This window comes from Amphiprion ocellaris, chromosome 7 (assembly GCF_022539595.1).
Source record: "Amphiprion ocellaris isolate individual 3 ecotype Okinawa chromosome 7, ASM2253959v1, whole genome shotgun sequence".
Classification (NCBI taxonomy): domain Eukaryota; kingdom Metazoa; phylum Chordata; class Actinopteri; family Pomacentridae; genus Amphiprion; species Amphiprion ocellaris.
In genome coordinates this window covers 22945948-22960903 of record NC_072772.1, presented here as the reverse complement: position 1 = coordinate 22960903, position 14956 = coordinate 22945948, and the positions used below count along the sequence as shown (strand labels likewise).

Sequence of the window (14956 nt, the reverse complement as noted above, 5' to 3'; positions counted from 1 at the left end):
TGCTGGGGGTACTGACAGTCACACAGAGCGCAAATAACAGCGAAGAATACATCTCACCACAGTGTTCCTCGTCACTGTTGTCTCCACAGTCGTCCTCGTGGTCACATTTGAAGGCCAGTGGAATGCAGGACCCTGAGGCCATGCAGCGAAACTGGTTGGACGGGTCACAGGTCGTAGTGGCTAAGAAACAACACAACAAACAGGGACAAATTTGTGGTTTTGTCCATAGTCACAGCTGATGTAAGGGGAAAAAAAGTGAAAAGTGTTGTGACTGGATACTTACGACACTCCCGTTCATCACTCATGTCTCCACAGTCGTTGTCACTGTCACACTTCCAGATGCTGCTGATGCAGCGGCCGTTGGAGCAGTGGTACTGGTTGGGCAAACAGCTGTGCTCTGATCAAAGTAAAGGAAGGATCACATGCAAACCGCTAATTAATCAGTCTGAACCCTCTGAGACGAAGGCCAAATTTCCAACAGAGACAAGATTGTAAACCTTTCCACACAGGACCATTCTGCAACGCTCTGCATGTACAAAAGTGCTTTGTCTCACCCGTCTTGATGCAGGTGTTGTTCTGGAGCTGGTAGCCGCTGGGACACTGGCACTGCAGCTCTCCGTTGGGCATGGTTACAGTCGGGGCACCATCCGGGCAAACACAGGTGTGTCGGTGGCCTGGCTGAGGCAGACACAGCAGGCTGCACGGCTGGTCAGCGCAGGCATTATGGCCTGGTGGGCAAGTTGATATAGATTACCGTCATAAGTAATCCTGACATACAAAGTCTGAAATGCAACTTGACTGATTTGATTCTGAATGTCAAACCAGACGTGACTTCCTGCTCGGGTCCTCACCTCTGTTCTTCCCCTTATAGAAGATCTTCAGGTCCATGACTCCAGTTAGTCTGCCAACAATCAGCTCATTGCTCTGAGAACCAGCCTTTGGAGCTTTAAAGATTCCCATTCTGGACCAGTCGTCCCAGTACAGATCATTCTGAAAACGGCATCCGCCAAAAGCTTGTGAGATCCGAAATCTATTCCAGCCATTTTCTAAAGGCAGGTGTTTTTACAACAGTATATACAGTCATACCTTGAAGACAGCGATGGCGTATGGGTGGGGCAGTCCCTCCATGAGAACGCTCCTCTGGCCCCCGGCGAAGTCGGCTCTCTCGATGCGGTCACTGTATGCTTCGGTCCAGTACAGCCAGTGGTCGTCAGCTGTGATGCCGTTGGGCCAGCGGACGCCCTCGGACACGATGCATGACACGTTGGTTCCATCCATGTAGCTCCGGTAAACGCCAGGTGCTCGGTCTCCCCAGTCAGTCCAGAACATCAGACTGCAGGGTGTCCATGGAGAGGATACAGGATCAATTTAACAGAAACTTACACTAAATTTGGACTTTATTTAAAAGTGGTGTATTGTTTTATTGTAATTATGAGCTAAGCAATAACACAGGCACTTCTGTCTTTGCCAATGTTCCACTATAATATCTAAAACTTCTAAAAGCAAATCTCTCTCGCTCCTCATAGGTGATGACAAGAATTTTGAGATTTATCTAATTTTTATCCCTGAGATGAATCAAGTATTTAATCAAAGGCTAGATATAAGGCTATATATATAAAAAGTCTATGATAAAAATGCCATGTAAAAATGACCGGCACAAAAATAACCTTTTATGCTCCTCATATGAATAAATAGACAAGAGTGAAAGAGGAAGCGAGTTCAGTGAGTCAAACATGAAACCATTTTTTCACTAAACAAGAAAGGAAAGAGAGGAAAACAAAGTCAACCTCAAAAAAATATTAACATCACATAGAGGTAATCTGATTACCAGCTGAGCTTATCTCAAATAGAAGCATAACTATATTTGAGGAAGCAGCTCTGTGTTTTGGTGCATGTAAGATTGTGTTTTAGACACAGAAAGTGAAGCAACATTTGTAAAGTGTGGTCAGTTTGGAAAATGATTCCTCACAGGCCTGTTCAAGGGTAGAAGGAAGTAGTACTACAGGTAGATGCAACAGTGTGAATGATATTGAGGCAAACCTTGAAAAACCTTATAAATAATTAAACTTTAGCATAGTTTATTGGTTTCTTACAATATAGAGCTGTCTGTAATCTGTACTCTGTGACTACACTGATCATGTAACACATGCAGATCATTCGCAGGGTGGATGTACTGCAAAATGTGTTTTTAGGTTCTACACCTATAGGGTTGTGACAAAACAAGACAGTGAACTTTCAGTTTGAGATTCAGTGTTTGGACCCAACACAGCATTGTGAGGTTGTGTAAAATAGGTTAATTAATATCTACAGACTACTCTATACGGGATAAGGTCACTAAGCAACCATCAGTTGATACTGGCAAAATAAATGCAGACATGATGCCAAAGTGGAAGCCGTGTTTGATTAAAAGTAGTCATTTCTTGTATTGGGCTGCACAGTAGCACTGTTGCCTTACAGCTAGAAGATCCCAGGGTTCATGTCCAGGCCTTCCAGGGATCTTTCTGCATGGAGTTTGCATGTTCTCTCTGTGCATATGTGGGTTTTCTCTGGGTTCTCCAGCTTCCCCCACAGTCCAAAAACATGCTGAGGTTAACTGGTGATTCTAAATTGTCTGTAGGTGTGAATGTGAGTGTGATTGTTTGTCTCTATATGTAGCCCTGTGATAGACTGGTGACCTGTCCAGGGTGTCCCCTGCCTTCACCCTAAGTCAACTGGGATAGACTCCAGCCCCCCACGACTCTAATGAGAATCAAGCGGTGTATAGATAATGGATGGATTTCTTGTATGGTAGTAGTTTATTTAAAAATATATATAGACACTTTCTGGCTCATTTCTATGTACATTTTTGTGTGAGACGTGATATACATCTCACACAAAAATAATGTATCAATAGAAGAATGATTTATCTGTACATACATAGTGTAGCCACTGTCACTAATTATAGTGGAAGCATGGCGATGTAGCCGTTGCTTCTTCAATGCTGCACATACTTTGTTTACTTAGAGTAACCACAGCATTAGAGCAATGACAGGTTCAACTTGTGTGCTTTGTTTTTTTTGATGAAGGGATGCATTTGTGCCTTTAATGTAAAGCTGAGGAGATAGAATGCATTACAACTGTGAGACTATGCTTATTGTAGATATACAATTACAAAATGTGTGTGTTTTTACCTCTCTCCAGGCAGCAGAACTAGAGCTCGGGGGTGCTCCAGGATGGAGGAGTTGAGCAGAGTATGGCGCAGGTCTCCATCAGGGTTTGAAACCTTTAAATGCAACAACAGTGAATAAATCAAAACGTCTACCAGGAACTCTTACATTGCTGATTGAATCTACTTAATAATGCACACAACGTCACTCACAGTCCAACAGCAAACACTTGTAAAATCTGTGTCATGAAAGTGTGGAAGCAAAACAGTATTTATAACATGAATAATAAATTTGTCCTCAAAGAACAAAATTAGCTGGATGAGAACTAACAGGATCATTTTACCTACATGTAAGTCCGGTTAGTGCAGCCACACTCAGCTCAGATGTGTCTATAGCTGTTCAGAAAATGCATTTCAAGTGGAGCTGTGCTGAGTCCTGTACACTTTTTAACTTTTAACTGTGCTAATCCATAGATAAACACACCATACACACACACACACACACACACACACACACACACACACACACACACACACACACACACACACACACACACACACACACACACACACACACACACACACACACACACACACACACACACACACACACACACACACACAATTGTCTTCAATACCTCAATCTTCTGCGCTCCAGCATCAACCCAGTAGAGCAGTCTACTGATGGGGTCAAAGGTCAGGGCCTCGACGTTCTGCAGGTCTTTCCTCACTACCACCTCCTGACCTGTGCTGCCATTCAGACACAGACGCTGCAGGAGAGAGAAGCACAGTCCAGTCTAGGTTAATAACGTGACACTATCTGTCCAGCTGTGAAAGAAATACTGAAATAAGCTAAGCTGCTGGAGCTAATTCAGCTGAGGGCAACATTTCCAGGTTGGCATGAGTGAGTAAGCTCCCCTGGAGTCCCTGCACTGATGTTAACAAGCCCTGCTTCCCTTGCGTTTGGACACGGTGTCAAAGAAAATGTATGGCCTGGCCTCCTCCCAGAGGAATCCCTCACTGACCTGTATGGTGTCCAGAGAGATGTCGGCCCAGTAGAGGCAGTTCCTGTCATAGTCAAAGTCCAGAGCTACAGCCTCCCTGAGGCCGGCCAGAGGCAGGGCCTGGTCGGTGCCTGTGGCCAGGTCGTAGCGATGGATGGAGTTCCTCACCGCGTACAGGATAAACTCGTTACTCTCTGCAAGAACACAGGAGACCCGTCTGAGTGGAAAACAAGATACACTGGAACTACAAACAACAACATGATACTGTTTGCTGGGAAAGCAATGGCGTACAAAGTGTCAGTGTTAAGCTGCACAGAAAACCTGTGAGCCTCTGCAGGGTGTGGAGGCTGTGAGATGTGTTTCGTTGTACACATTTTATATTTAACAGCTACAGAAATCCATGCTCTTACTTTCAAGTTTCTATTTCTATTTCAGAGACGTACAGATAATATTTTACCGTTTTCCAAACATATGTTTTTACATACAAGACATGTTTTAGTTGTGAATGAATTAACAGGTTTACTGTTAATCGACCAGGCTGGTTATAATCATCTGCTTAATCATCACACTAGAAATTTTCGATTGAAATAAAATGTTTGCAAAAGTTTCACCAGACACATTTAGAGAAAAATGACTGTTAGAATGCTGTTTAAGTCACCACCTAGATTTTTACAGGTTTGTCTTGTGAAAACATTTTTGACAAGTGTTTTGTTTAATTCACAGCCGTAGAGCTATTTATCAGGTTTTAAAATGTTATCAATAAGGCCTTCAAAAGGCAGAGTTAAGGACCTAATACTAATTTAAGGACAATTAAGGTCTTAATTTTGTCATTGTCAATGCTAGATATATGTTTCCACCATGTCTCATGCTACAAGAGTTTGTTCCAGCACTTTACAACTGGAGAAGCTGCTTCTTAACACCATCCTGAAAATCACTCCCCACAGTTTGACCACCTTCAATTTGCTTATATGACCATAAGGGGCACAGAGGATGCAGTTGCCTGTCTGCTGCATATCACCCTTCAGCATTTGGACTCTCCAGGTCAATGGGCAAGAATCCTCTTCATGGACTTCAGTTCAGCGTTTCAGTACTATCCAAAAGCACCTGATGATCCAGAAGTTACACCAGGTCAACATCCCCCACATCTCTGTTTCTAACAAAACCAAACTCATACGCATAACCACCACAGCCTCCAAAATAATCCGTCTTCCCACACCAAACCTCACAGAACTAAACAACAGGGCTACTACACGTACTGCAAACATAATAGAACAGGACATAACACACCCAGTGAACACATACCTCACCCCCCTCCCCTCAGGACGTAGATACAGAACACTGAGATGCAGAAGAGCACGACTAGGCAAGAGCTGGATCCCATGTGTTATAGCAACCCTTAACAAAAGGCCAAGGTGATTTGGCCAGAGTGAAAACTACACATGTTGAACAGTGATTTTGTAGAATGTGTTTTTGTTCTGTTTTTGTACTGTCCTGTTAATGTAAATTAAGCGGAATGGTGCTGTGGAAAAGAATTTCCCCACGGGAACAATAAAGTCTAAGTTTAATATATTCAATGACTTGTAAAATGATTTGAGACGTGCTTATGGCTGCACAGACTCTAATAAACTGAAAAAAAAACAATAAATTCCAACCCAAGAGCCCATTGAGATGCATTCAGGTGCAGTGTTTGATTTTGGCAAATCCCATTAAAACTGTGCGGTATAGTGTACAGTACAGTTTCTACTTGAGTGACATAACATGGAGCATTAATGGTACCCAGAAGGGTCTCTGGCCACAAGTAGCACTACACAGCAACAATCAATGTAAAATTGATTGGATTAATCAATGCAGCTGTAGGAATGTGCCAACAAAGACAAAGGAGAAGATGAAGAACACTGCAAGATAGAGCTGAAAACATTCATGTAATCATTTTTAAAAGAGTCTTTCAAATGGTTTATCAGGACAAAAATGCATCCTACATGTTTAAGCACTTAATCCAATGCAGGTTACCTCCAACAGGACACGGCAGCATCTCTCCATCCAGTCTGGACTCCACGTCTCCTCCACGACAGCTATCACCTGGTACCTTTCTGTAGCTGTGGCAGCAACACAAGACCAAAGAGAGTCTTAGTTGAACGCTTGATGGTGTTCTCACCAAAAATATACAAACAGGCAGCAACAAACCAAAGAGAATGAAGGTAAGGGGTCAATTAAGGGAATTCTCAGGTAATCAGAAGTGCTGAAAATCATAAAAGCTGGTGTGATTTAAACATCAGGATACGTCCTCAATGTGACCAGATGAGCCAAAAATATACAAACAAGAGCGAATGGTGTTTTACTTCAAGCTTAGGTTTCATTCATACTTTGGTATCTGCAGTAGACAAAAAAATGATAAAAGAAACTAACCTTTTGCCACAAAAGTTAAGGCCAGATTTTGCCTTCTCCCAAATGCAAATATAAAACTTAAAAGGATAAAGGTGACCACATATAAAAAGCATTATTGCTGTATATGGTGATGTTTTGCTAACAAATTTCATTCGAAGAAGCTCAGGCTGCACATTTCTGCACTGTAAAGTCAGGTAACAGCAGCTTACCCTTTGCTGCGGCGGTAGCTGGTACCGACAGGGCAAGGAACTGGAGGAGCGTAGAGGTCACCCAGGAACTCAGGGTCAGGAACACACACCTGCAGAGACAAGTCTTCACTCAGCTTGAACCCGTAGTCACTGGAAGGAGGAAGAGACAGAAAGGGAAAAATTGTTAGTTTCTGATCTCCGGTTAAAGGCAGCATCTGATGGGCATTTTGTCACTTGGGCTAATGTTTTGTTTTGACTGTCAAATATCAGTCAGTCAGTCAGTACCATCTGTTTCTGATATGACACACGTCCCACCCACACTGAAGCTAATGAATATAGATTTTCATTTGAAACTCTTTTGCAGCCAAGTCATTTCAGTGTGGTGTGGACAATTTGCTTCGCCTTGCTGAAAGAGCTGTTCTATCATTAAAGAAGTGCACAACAGGATAATATATTGTTTTCATGATATGAATACCAATTGCGCTGGATACATGTTATACTTAAGTGAGATATTTCTACATTTAGATTTCAACCTTTTTGTTATTACAGGGTTTCAAACATCATATCAACTGAAGTATTAAAAGATATTTTTAAAAAAAAAGCAATATAATATTGTAAAATTTTTTCAGTACTTCATGGCTGTATATAGTAACAAATCCTAACTAGAAAAGCACTCAGAGTGCAGTACTCCACCAAGGCTGTTCATTCTCTCATATGGCATTGTCAGAAATGCAGCATTTTGTTCTTAGGAATGCAACATTTGTTAACTTACTAATTATTAATGATCAGAAATCTCTGCAACATAGAATGTGGCCATTTAATATAGATGTACCCACAAACAAAATAACCTTGTGCTGAGCACAGGTGTGTGTTATGCATGTGTACATTATGTACAGATACCGAATTGCATGACCTAAATATGTAGCGGGCGGCGGGAACTGATGGGACTCAGAAACACCCCACAATTTAATCAATTGTTCCTTGTATGATTTCTGATGGATAAGTCCTGATAAGTCCTCAGCGGTGGATTTATAGTAGGATCACAATCATGTGATTGTCAGCAGGCAGCTGACGTAGTGTTCATTTGTTGTCACAGTTACAGTGACGCCGTGCCGCTATCTTGCAATGATACAGAAATCTTTAACAAATCTGTGGATCCAGACTATAAGCTGCATCACTGCCAAAATCTAATCACCTGGTCCTTGTGTCATTTCTGACCTTCCCTGAAAACTTCATCCAAATCCATTTTTGAGTAATATTGCTAACAGATGGACAAACGTACAGCGATCGTCACATAACTCTGCCACGTTCTTTGGCGGAGTAACAACATCACTAATAATCATTTTGCAGGACTTGTATCAGAATAAGCAGTGGACAATTAATGGATGAACAAAGAAAGGTTCTAATAATGATGGTTCACATGAACTCTACGTAACAGAGGTCTAAAACAACAGGACTGGAGGTTTTTTTCAGTTTTTGCAAAAATCACAGTCAGCTACAATATAATTATATGTAAAGTAATAACAAAGTAGTAGACCGTGGAAGCCTAGGAACATTCTTTTCAAAGTTTTACACATTCAAAGGTCTTTTACATACCTTGTGTTTTGAGATTGTCAAGATATTATCCATTGCCTATCCACAGCTTAGTCTATCTTTCTAAAATCCACAGAACCCAGACTTGTGCTCTCTTTAATCATAGGTACTGACATGGACAGAGAGCAGTATAAACATGCTGTGTATGGTTGACTCACCATTCATAGTCCTGCCGTGTGCAGGAGCAGTTAGAGATGATGACGGGCCGGTCGAAGTCCTCTCCGTTAAAGCATGTAGCGTGAGGAGCTCGTCTCTTAAATGTTATCTCTCTGCCCAACAGGCACTCATTACCATGCTCATCTGACGGAGACCAGCGCTTGTAGTCGGCATCAGAACAAGGCACACCTGGGAAAAAAAATGACACTGTGACAAATTTCTGTCAACTGTGGATTTGGTAGCTATAGTTGCTAAAGACGATACAGCAGGAATGTACAGTACACTCTTAGATAATGTAAAATTGCTACAGGTCATCATAGCTCTCATAGACAAGTCTTGCCACTTGACAATCATACAAGCCTGGGCAGTTATTTCAGGATAACCAGACCAATTTATAATCTAAATGAACTGAAATACAATTCACAGCTTAAAAAAACAAAAAACAAAGAAACGTTTAAAGATTTGGTGACAGTGCTCCAATATAAGGCTTAACAAGCATTTTTTTTCTCAAGTGGTTTTATTTCTTCTCTGCATATTTAATTTCTATAATTTCTACATTGTGAATATTCACAATTTCAATATACTGCAGTGCCTTCAATGCAACTATGCCGGTGTATGGATGTTTCCTAGTTTGGGAAAGGTTGAGATATATGTCAAGTCTCTCCTTTATAGCGTTTTCTTGATGTGTCAGCTCAAAGTAACGGTAATAAACAGAAAATGGGTTTTTGTTAGCTAAAGTTGCAACGTGTTATGTTGCAAAACCGTATAGTACTGACACGCTATGTCACTAAAGACTGCGTAGCTCCTCATAAATTCAGTTTGAGCTCTTTGTTCTTGCTATTTGTATTCGCAAATTTCTACATTTTAACATTTTTATTTCTTTTTGTCTTAACTTCAGGCTGCTAGAATGATGCTAATGTTAGCTACAGTTGCTACAGGATATACAGCAAGATGAGCTAACATGACTTTAATTATCCAACATGATAAAAGTAAATGAGTTATGATGCAATGTAATCTAGCCACAGTATTATTACCTGTTTGGCATTTGATGTGAGCATAGACTGCATATAAAAGATGGACATAACATGTACGGACCCATTGATTGGTGGGCTGTTTGTGAATCCTCAAGTTTGGTGTTTTACCATCTTGGTCTTTGAATGAGTGGTGGGTCTGACTGAAAAACTGAAGACAGTCATACAGTAATATAGTAATAACTTGTCAATCACAAGGTAGCATCCTGCTTTATTGTCTGTTTTACTCTAAATGGGACAGTACTTTAATAAATGACCATCATGCTGTGTTCAAAAAGTCTTGAAATTAGCGACTGGAACCATAAACTTAACAGGAAAATCTTTGCTGAGATAACACATCATTGAGAAGCAGTGCCATTTACTCATAGACTTCAATACAATCAGAGTTTTTATTGCAGCCAGTGGAGTCGTCCCCCTGCTGGCTGTTACAAAGAACGCAGGTTTAAGGCACTTTTGCAATGAGTAAACTTTTAAGACACGGAGGTTAAACACATCTTTTATGTACCGTCTATGGGTGTCATTTCGCTAACAAGCTAACACCATTTCTGACTCTGGCAGCTGAAGCCTAAACTTAAAAATGACCGGTGTGAGCTGTTGTTGCTAAGAGCTGAGGATCTCTAACACAGGAGCTGTCCACACCTCCTTGTCACTCGCCAACCTACCCAGGACGTCAGAGGTGTTGACCTGCAGGATGAGCCAGCTGTGTCTCTGCTCAGCGTAGGAGCCAAAGATGGTGAAGATGGTGCTCTTCTCTCCAGGCTCCGTCAGCAGCTGGTACACATACACCTCCTTATCTGAGAACTTAAAGTCAGTCCACGTCTCGCCTTCATTGGTGCTGAACCTGACAGGGGCAAGGCCGATATTTAATCGACTGTATGGTTTTTACTCCAACAATTGTTTTCAGTATTCAACCTTTGTCCTTTTTGGTCATCTGCTGGCTACCCATTCATTCCTTGCTGAACAGAAAAATAGGGAAGATAGCATCATTGGAAAAACACCAGTTCAATATGAAGGTGGAAAAGGAGTATATCATGCATTTTAATTGGGTGGCTTAACCCAGTTATAGTGACATTTGTATTTATAAAGGAAAAAGAGGTTACTATGTTACCAGGGTATGGGGGGGTCAATTCTCTCTCCATGTAAATGAGGACAGCTGTTTTCACTTTAATATACTGTATCACCTGCACATTAAAACGAGTTGCCTGCTATGTTGCTGTTGGCACAGAGGTGTTTTATTGCACTTCTGTTTACTGAGGGAAGGTGTATTTGCTTTTCAACTCCAACATGCTGCATCACATTCACAGCCTGCTCCTGCTGAGTAATGAGCACATCCACAGGGCAGGTGCCGTTTATGTGCCTCACTTCCCACATTTCCTCAAGTTGTTTGGGGATTTCATATGGAAACCTTCCAGCTTCAGGTGAGTCTCTCTGGGTCTGATGTTTGTGAGATCAAATCTGATATATTTTCTCTATTGAGTGAGTATTTAAACTGGCCGTTTGGACTTACTTGAGATGCGTGGTGGCACCTCCTTGTGCGATGGCCATCAGGATACCACCATGGTCACCCCATGTGTAGAAATGAGGGCCTGCCAGTGCCTGGAATAGAGGAAGCATGGTCAGTCAGCTATCAGGCCATATCATTTCTTTGAACTCAAATCTAAATACATTCTAATGATGTCATGAAATGGCAATTTTATTTCCTTAATCTGACACAATTCCTGTGATGGTTCACTCTAAACTGTAAACTATCAGATTATCAGTTAATGGAAAATACAGTTTTGCAAAATGTCAATAAAAATGTCTACTTTTCTTCTTCCCAAGAACACAGAAACATCTTGCTCGTCTCCATCTTGCCCTCAGGGGTGATTACCGTCAACCAAATATGATTTCATTTAACTTATTTAATTTGCCAACTCAATATAACATGAAACCACAACAGACATTTAGCAAGTAAGTGGCTAATGACAAACACGTGGGAAGAGAGTATTGTCCCTGGATGTGAAATGCTACAAAAGTATTAAATAGCTAATGGTTAATTGAACTAATTTTTGCTCAGAGCAACAGGGAAATGGTATCTTATAGGTAAAAATCTGCTTTCGTCTAAACAAAAAACCAAGAAAGTCACACAAAGAGCAAAATGCTTAAGCATTGCCTGGGAAATCAAACTTTTGCTTCATTTTTTTAATGAAGATGTATGCAGCAAGATTCAGCATTTATACACAGCAAGGCATGGAAACCAGTTGAGCACAATCCAACTTAAGGCTCACATTAAAATTTCAGCCATTCTCCCTGAAAAATCAAAGTCAGAATTTATTCTTAAAGAATACATAAAAGATAGTGCATGTAAACAAAATGATATCCACAAATAGTGCCGTGTGTTTATTAGACAAAGACAAGCTTAGGTCTTAACTGATGCCCATATTTCCTGTTTCACTGATGTCTTTTTAAAACTACCATGAAGGTCAGTCATTGCAAATGTGCAGAAAAGTCCATAAAGCATTTGCAGGCACTGAAATATGTTTAAATTTTCTGTCTTTGTTTCAGTTTAATATGCTGGGCTTTGGATTTTGTACTGACCTCTCTCCACCGTGCTCCAGCACCACTGGATACATACACATTGGGTTTGTTGGCCAAGTTCCTGCCTACAGATCCTGCAATCAGAGGACAAAATGCCATTTTACATGCATACACACACACATACGCACACTATATTGGTTTTCCCTGAATATGACAGAACTGATGTGGCCACATTTTGCTTTCACATATGGAAAATCTGTAACCCAAGGCTCAAACCAGAGCATTCCGTATCTTTTGTAATTCACGTGGCCTTTGTATGCACTGACAAATACTTTCCTCTGACTGTATGTTGTTATTCAATAAAGCTGATAACCAGCAATGATCTTCTCAGGCAATTCAGAAAAAACGCAAAATGAAACCAAATATACAGAAAGGGAAATTATGGTTTTTCATTTACTTTCAGCAAACTAATAGCACTGAGTCAACTGCTCACTGTATGGAAAGCAAATCAAGCTGTGAGATGATAAAACGGTGTTTCAATTCCTAGCAGTTGTGGTGATGTAAGTGTAAAAGCTGGCCAGGGGGTGGTGTTCAAGTCAGTAAAGTTGTTACTCTTTCCCTAAAGGGATTTTGACGCTAGGAGCACTAAAGTGTTACGAGATGTTTTTTCTTTTTGTGCGTGAGAGGCTGGTGCATGCAGAAAGGTCAAGCTTCTGTCGGATTGAGTTTGACAGTAATATAAAATCTCTCAAGGTAATAAAATTTATTTGGTAAGAAACATGAAAGCCTGTGGCACATGATGGACAAATCCACCCAGTAGAGGATGCAATACTTCACTGGTGCCTTTTGAAACTGACTTTAAGCATATTCAGGACTGTTTAAACATTTTTATTCAATTCTTCTATTCAGATTCTTCTCTATTATGGAGGCGTGCGATTGTCTCACAATCATTCTGGAGCAGAACAATGAGTCCAGATATCCAGTCACAGCTATAAAGAGCCAACTTCAGTCACCAGAGGATGATGATCTCAGCATTATGGAGTCAGTCTGGGATTACGTGAAGAGACAGAAGACACTGAGACCACAGAAGAACTGTTGAAAGTTATTACTGCCATCACTACAGGCATGACTAAAAAATACCTGTGAACATAACACTCATTCATGAGCACAGCGAGCCCCTAAACCTGCTGACAAAATTACATCATTTATTAGAGAACTGAAACATAGAGCAGAGAAAGTATGGGGTAATGGTCCTTGAACTAATCATGGATGAAACAGTTCCATCAGACAAGTAACCAAAACATTCAAGTTGTGATATTTCAATAAAATCACCTTATTCTACATGCCTCTCTAACGCCAAAAACAAACTGCAAACAGATCTGGTAAAACAAAAAACAATTGTTGCTGATGTGTACTGAGCACAGTGGGCAGACATAGCACAGGATTTCTAGAGAATTTTGATCATCCTACTGTATTGTTTCTTTACACCACATTTGCCAATGGAAAACATGTATACATCAAAGCACGCTCTAGGTCTGAAGCTTTCATGCAGCTTTTATGTAAAAGTGCTCTTACAGTTGCACAGCAGGTTAGACTGTATGTACTGGACTACAAACTGGGGAACACACTCCAAAACACAACCATCTATGCATCCCTCCATCCATCCATCAGGAACAATGGCATCTCTGAATGATTAATACCAGCATTTTCTGCCTTTGACACTTGAGAACAGATAAACACCTGGTTACATCTATACACATCAATCCTGATTATCAAATATCATTTCAGGGTGAATGATTAGAAGACGTGCAGATTAAAATGAGAGTAACATGGCTGTCGTGTCTTCGTCGAGGGCTGTAACAACGCCTCTGAAATGAATTACACTCCGCGTAACACGGGCTAACGACTCTCATTAAATATCATCACATAAGCAGTCAGATACCCGACAATAAACAAGCCGCTGCCACTGTGCAGATATGAAACTGGCAAGCACAAACATGTGTGTGTGTGTTTACTAGTGAGTTCAATCACTATTACTAGTTACAGACACATGTTGATATTTTTGAAAAACAGCTGTCGATAGCAATACGTTCTTCCAAAGTTCAGTATCTTTAAACTTGTGGCCAGAAAGATTCAGGGAGAGTCAGTGTTTCTTCATGGATGAGAGGAGGAGCATTAGGTGTAAATATTAGGGGACCATGATGGTAGCTTTAATGAAAAAACTAAGAAAAAATAAAACATAGTTAGCATTGATTCCTTAGAATGACTATAGGAAAAGAGACAATAAAACACTTGTAATATATAACTCGATCAATAGCAGTAAAAAAAAGTGTCGATAGAATGTTTGATAGTTCCACTTTGATGCACTAGATGCAAACCACACATAAAAATATGCGACTAGTCCCAGACGCAGAGGTCATGGGTTGGAATCCAGCCCTCGGCCCTGTGCTGCAGGTCATTCCCACACTCTTCTCCCAGTGTTTCCTGTCTCGCTCTCCATTGTCCTATATGATAAAGGCTAAAGAGGCCAAAGAAAAAAAAAACTCAAAAAACACTTGCATTAACATCCACCTAGCGTACTCCCTCCTTGGCTCACAACAGTCTATCATAACCCCTGATAATGGAGTCCCTTCACCCTCTGTTGCTGTCCTTGTGACTTTCCTGCAGGTATTTTGAAGCACACTAGTCCATGTCCCTGGACCTCTTGTCACACCTGTGTGCAACCACCGCTACAGCTGGTTGGGCTGATCTTGTGAGACGATCTGGTGTCCCCTCAGCAGTCTGCACTGAGTGCTGATGGACTGGATGCTGGTATGAGGTCTCGCCCTGTCAGGCGATACGTGGTCCAGTCCAACCAGTCGGAACCTTAATCTAAGCGTGGCTCAGCGGCTTCACCCAGCCTGCCCTCTGCACTTCTTCTCCCTCTGGGATTTTGTT

General features: G+C 41.1%; 1 protein-coding gene across 2 annotated transcripts in view; it reads right to left on the bottom strand.

Annotated features, from left to right (window-relative positions):
* sorl1 (sortilin-related receptor, L(DLR class) A repeats containing) overlaps window positions 1-14956 on the bottom strand; it is a 121153-nt gene that overhangs the window by 25550 nt on the left and 80647 nt on the right. For both annotated transcript variants that reach the window (XM_055012111.1, XM_055012112.1), the window contains exons 11-24: window positions 12080-12153; window positions 11010-11098; window positions 10165-10343; window positions 8474-8660; window positions 6744-6872; window positions 6160-6245; window positions 4171-4343; window positions 3784-3915; window positions 3171-3262; window positions 1087-1333; window positions 852-990; window positions 555-728; window positions 284-397; window positions 58-180 (exon numbers count right to left, since the gene is read on the bottom strand). In XM_055012111.1, the coding sequence (XP_054868086.1) occupies window positions 58-180; window positions 284-397; window positions 555-728; window positions 852-990; window positions 1087-1333; window positions 3171-3262; window positions 3784-3915; window positions 4171-4343; window positions 6160-6245; window positions 6744-6872; window positions 8474-8660; window positions 10165-10343; window positions 11010-11098; window positions 12080-12153 (1938 nt within the window). The remainder of the gene's footprint in view (window positions 1-57; window positions 181-283; window positions 398-554; window positions 729-851; window positions 991-1086; window positions 1334-3170; window positions 3263-3783; window positions 3916-4170; window positions 4344-6159; window positions 6246-6743; window positions 6873-8473; window positions 8661-10164; window positions 10344-11009; window positions 11099-12079; window positions 12154-14956) is intronic.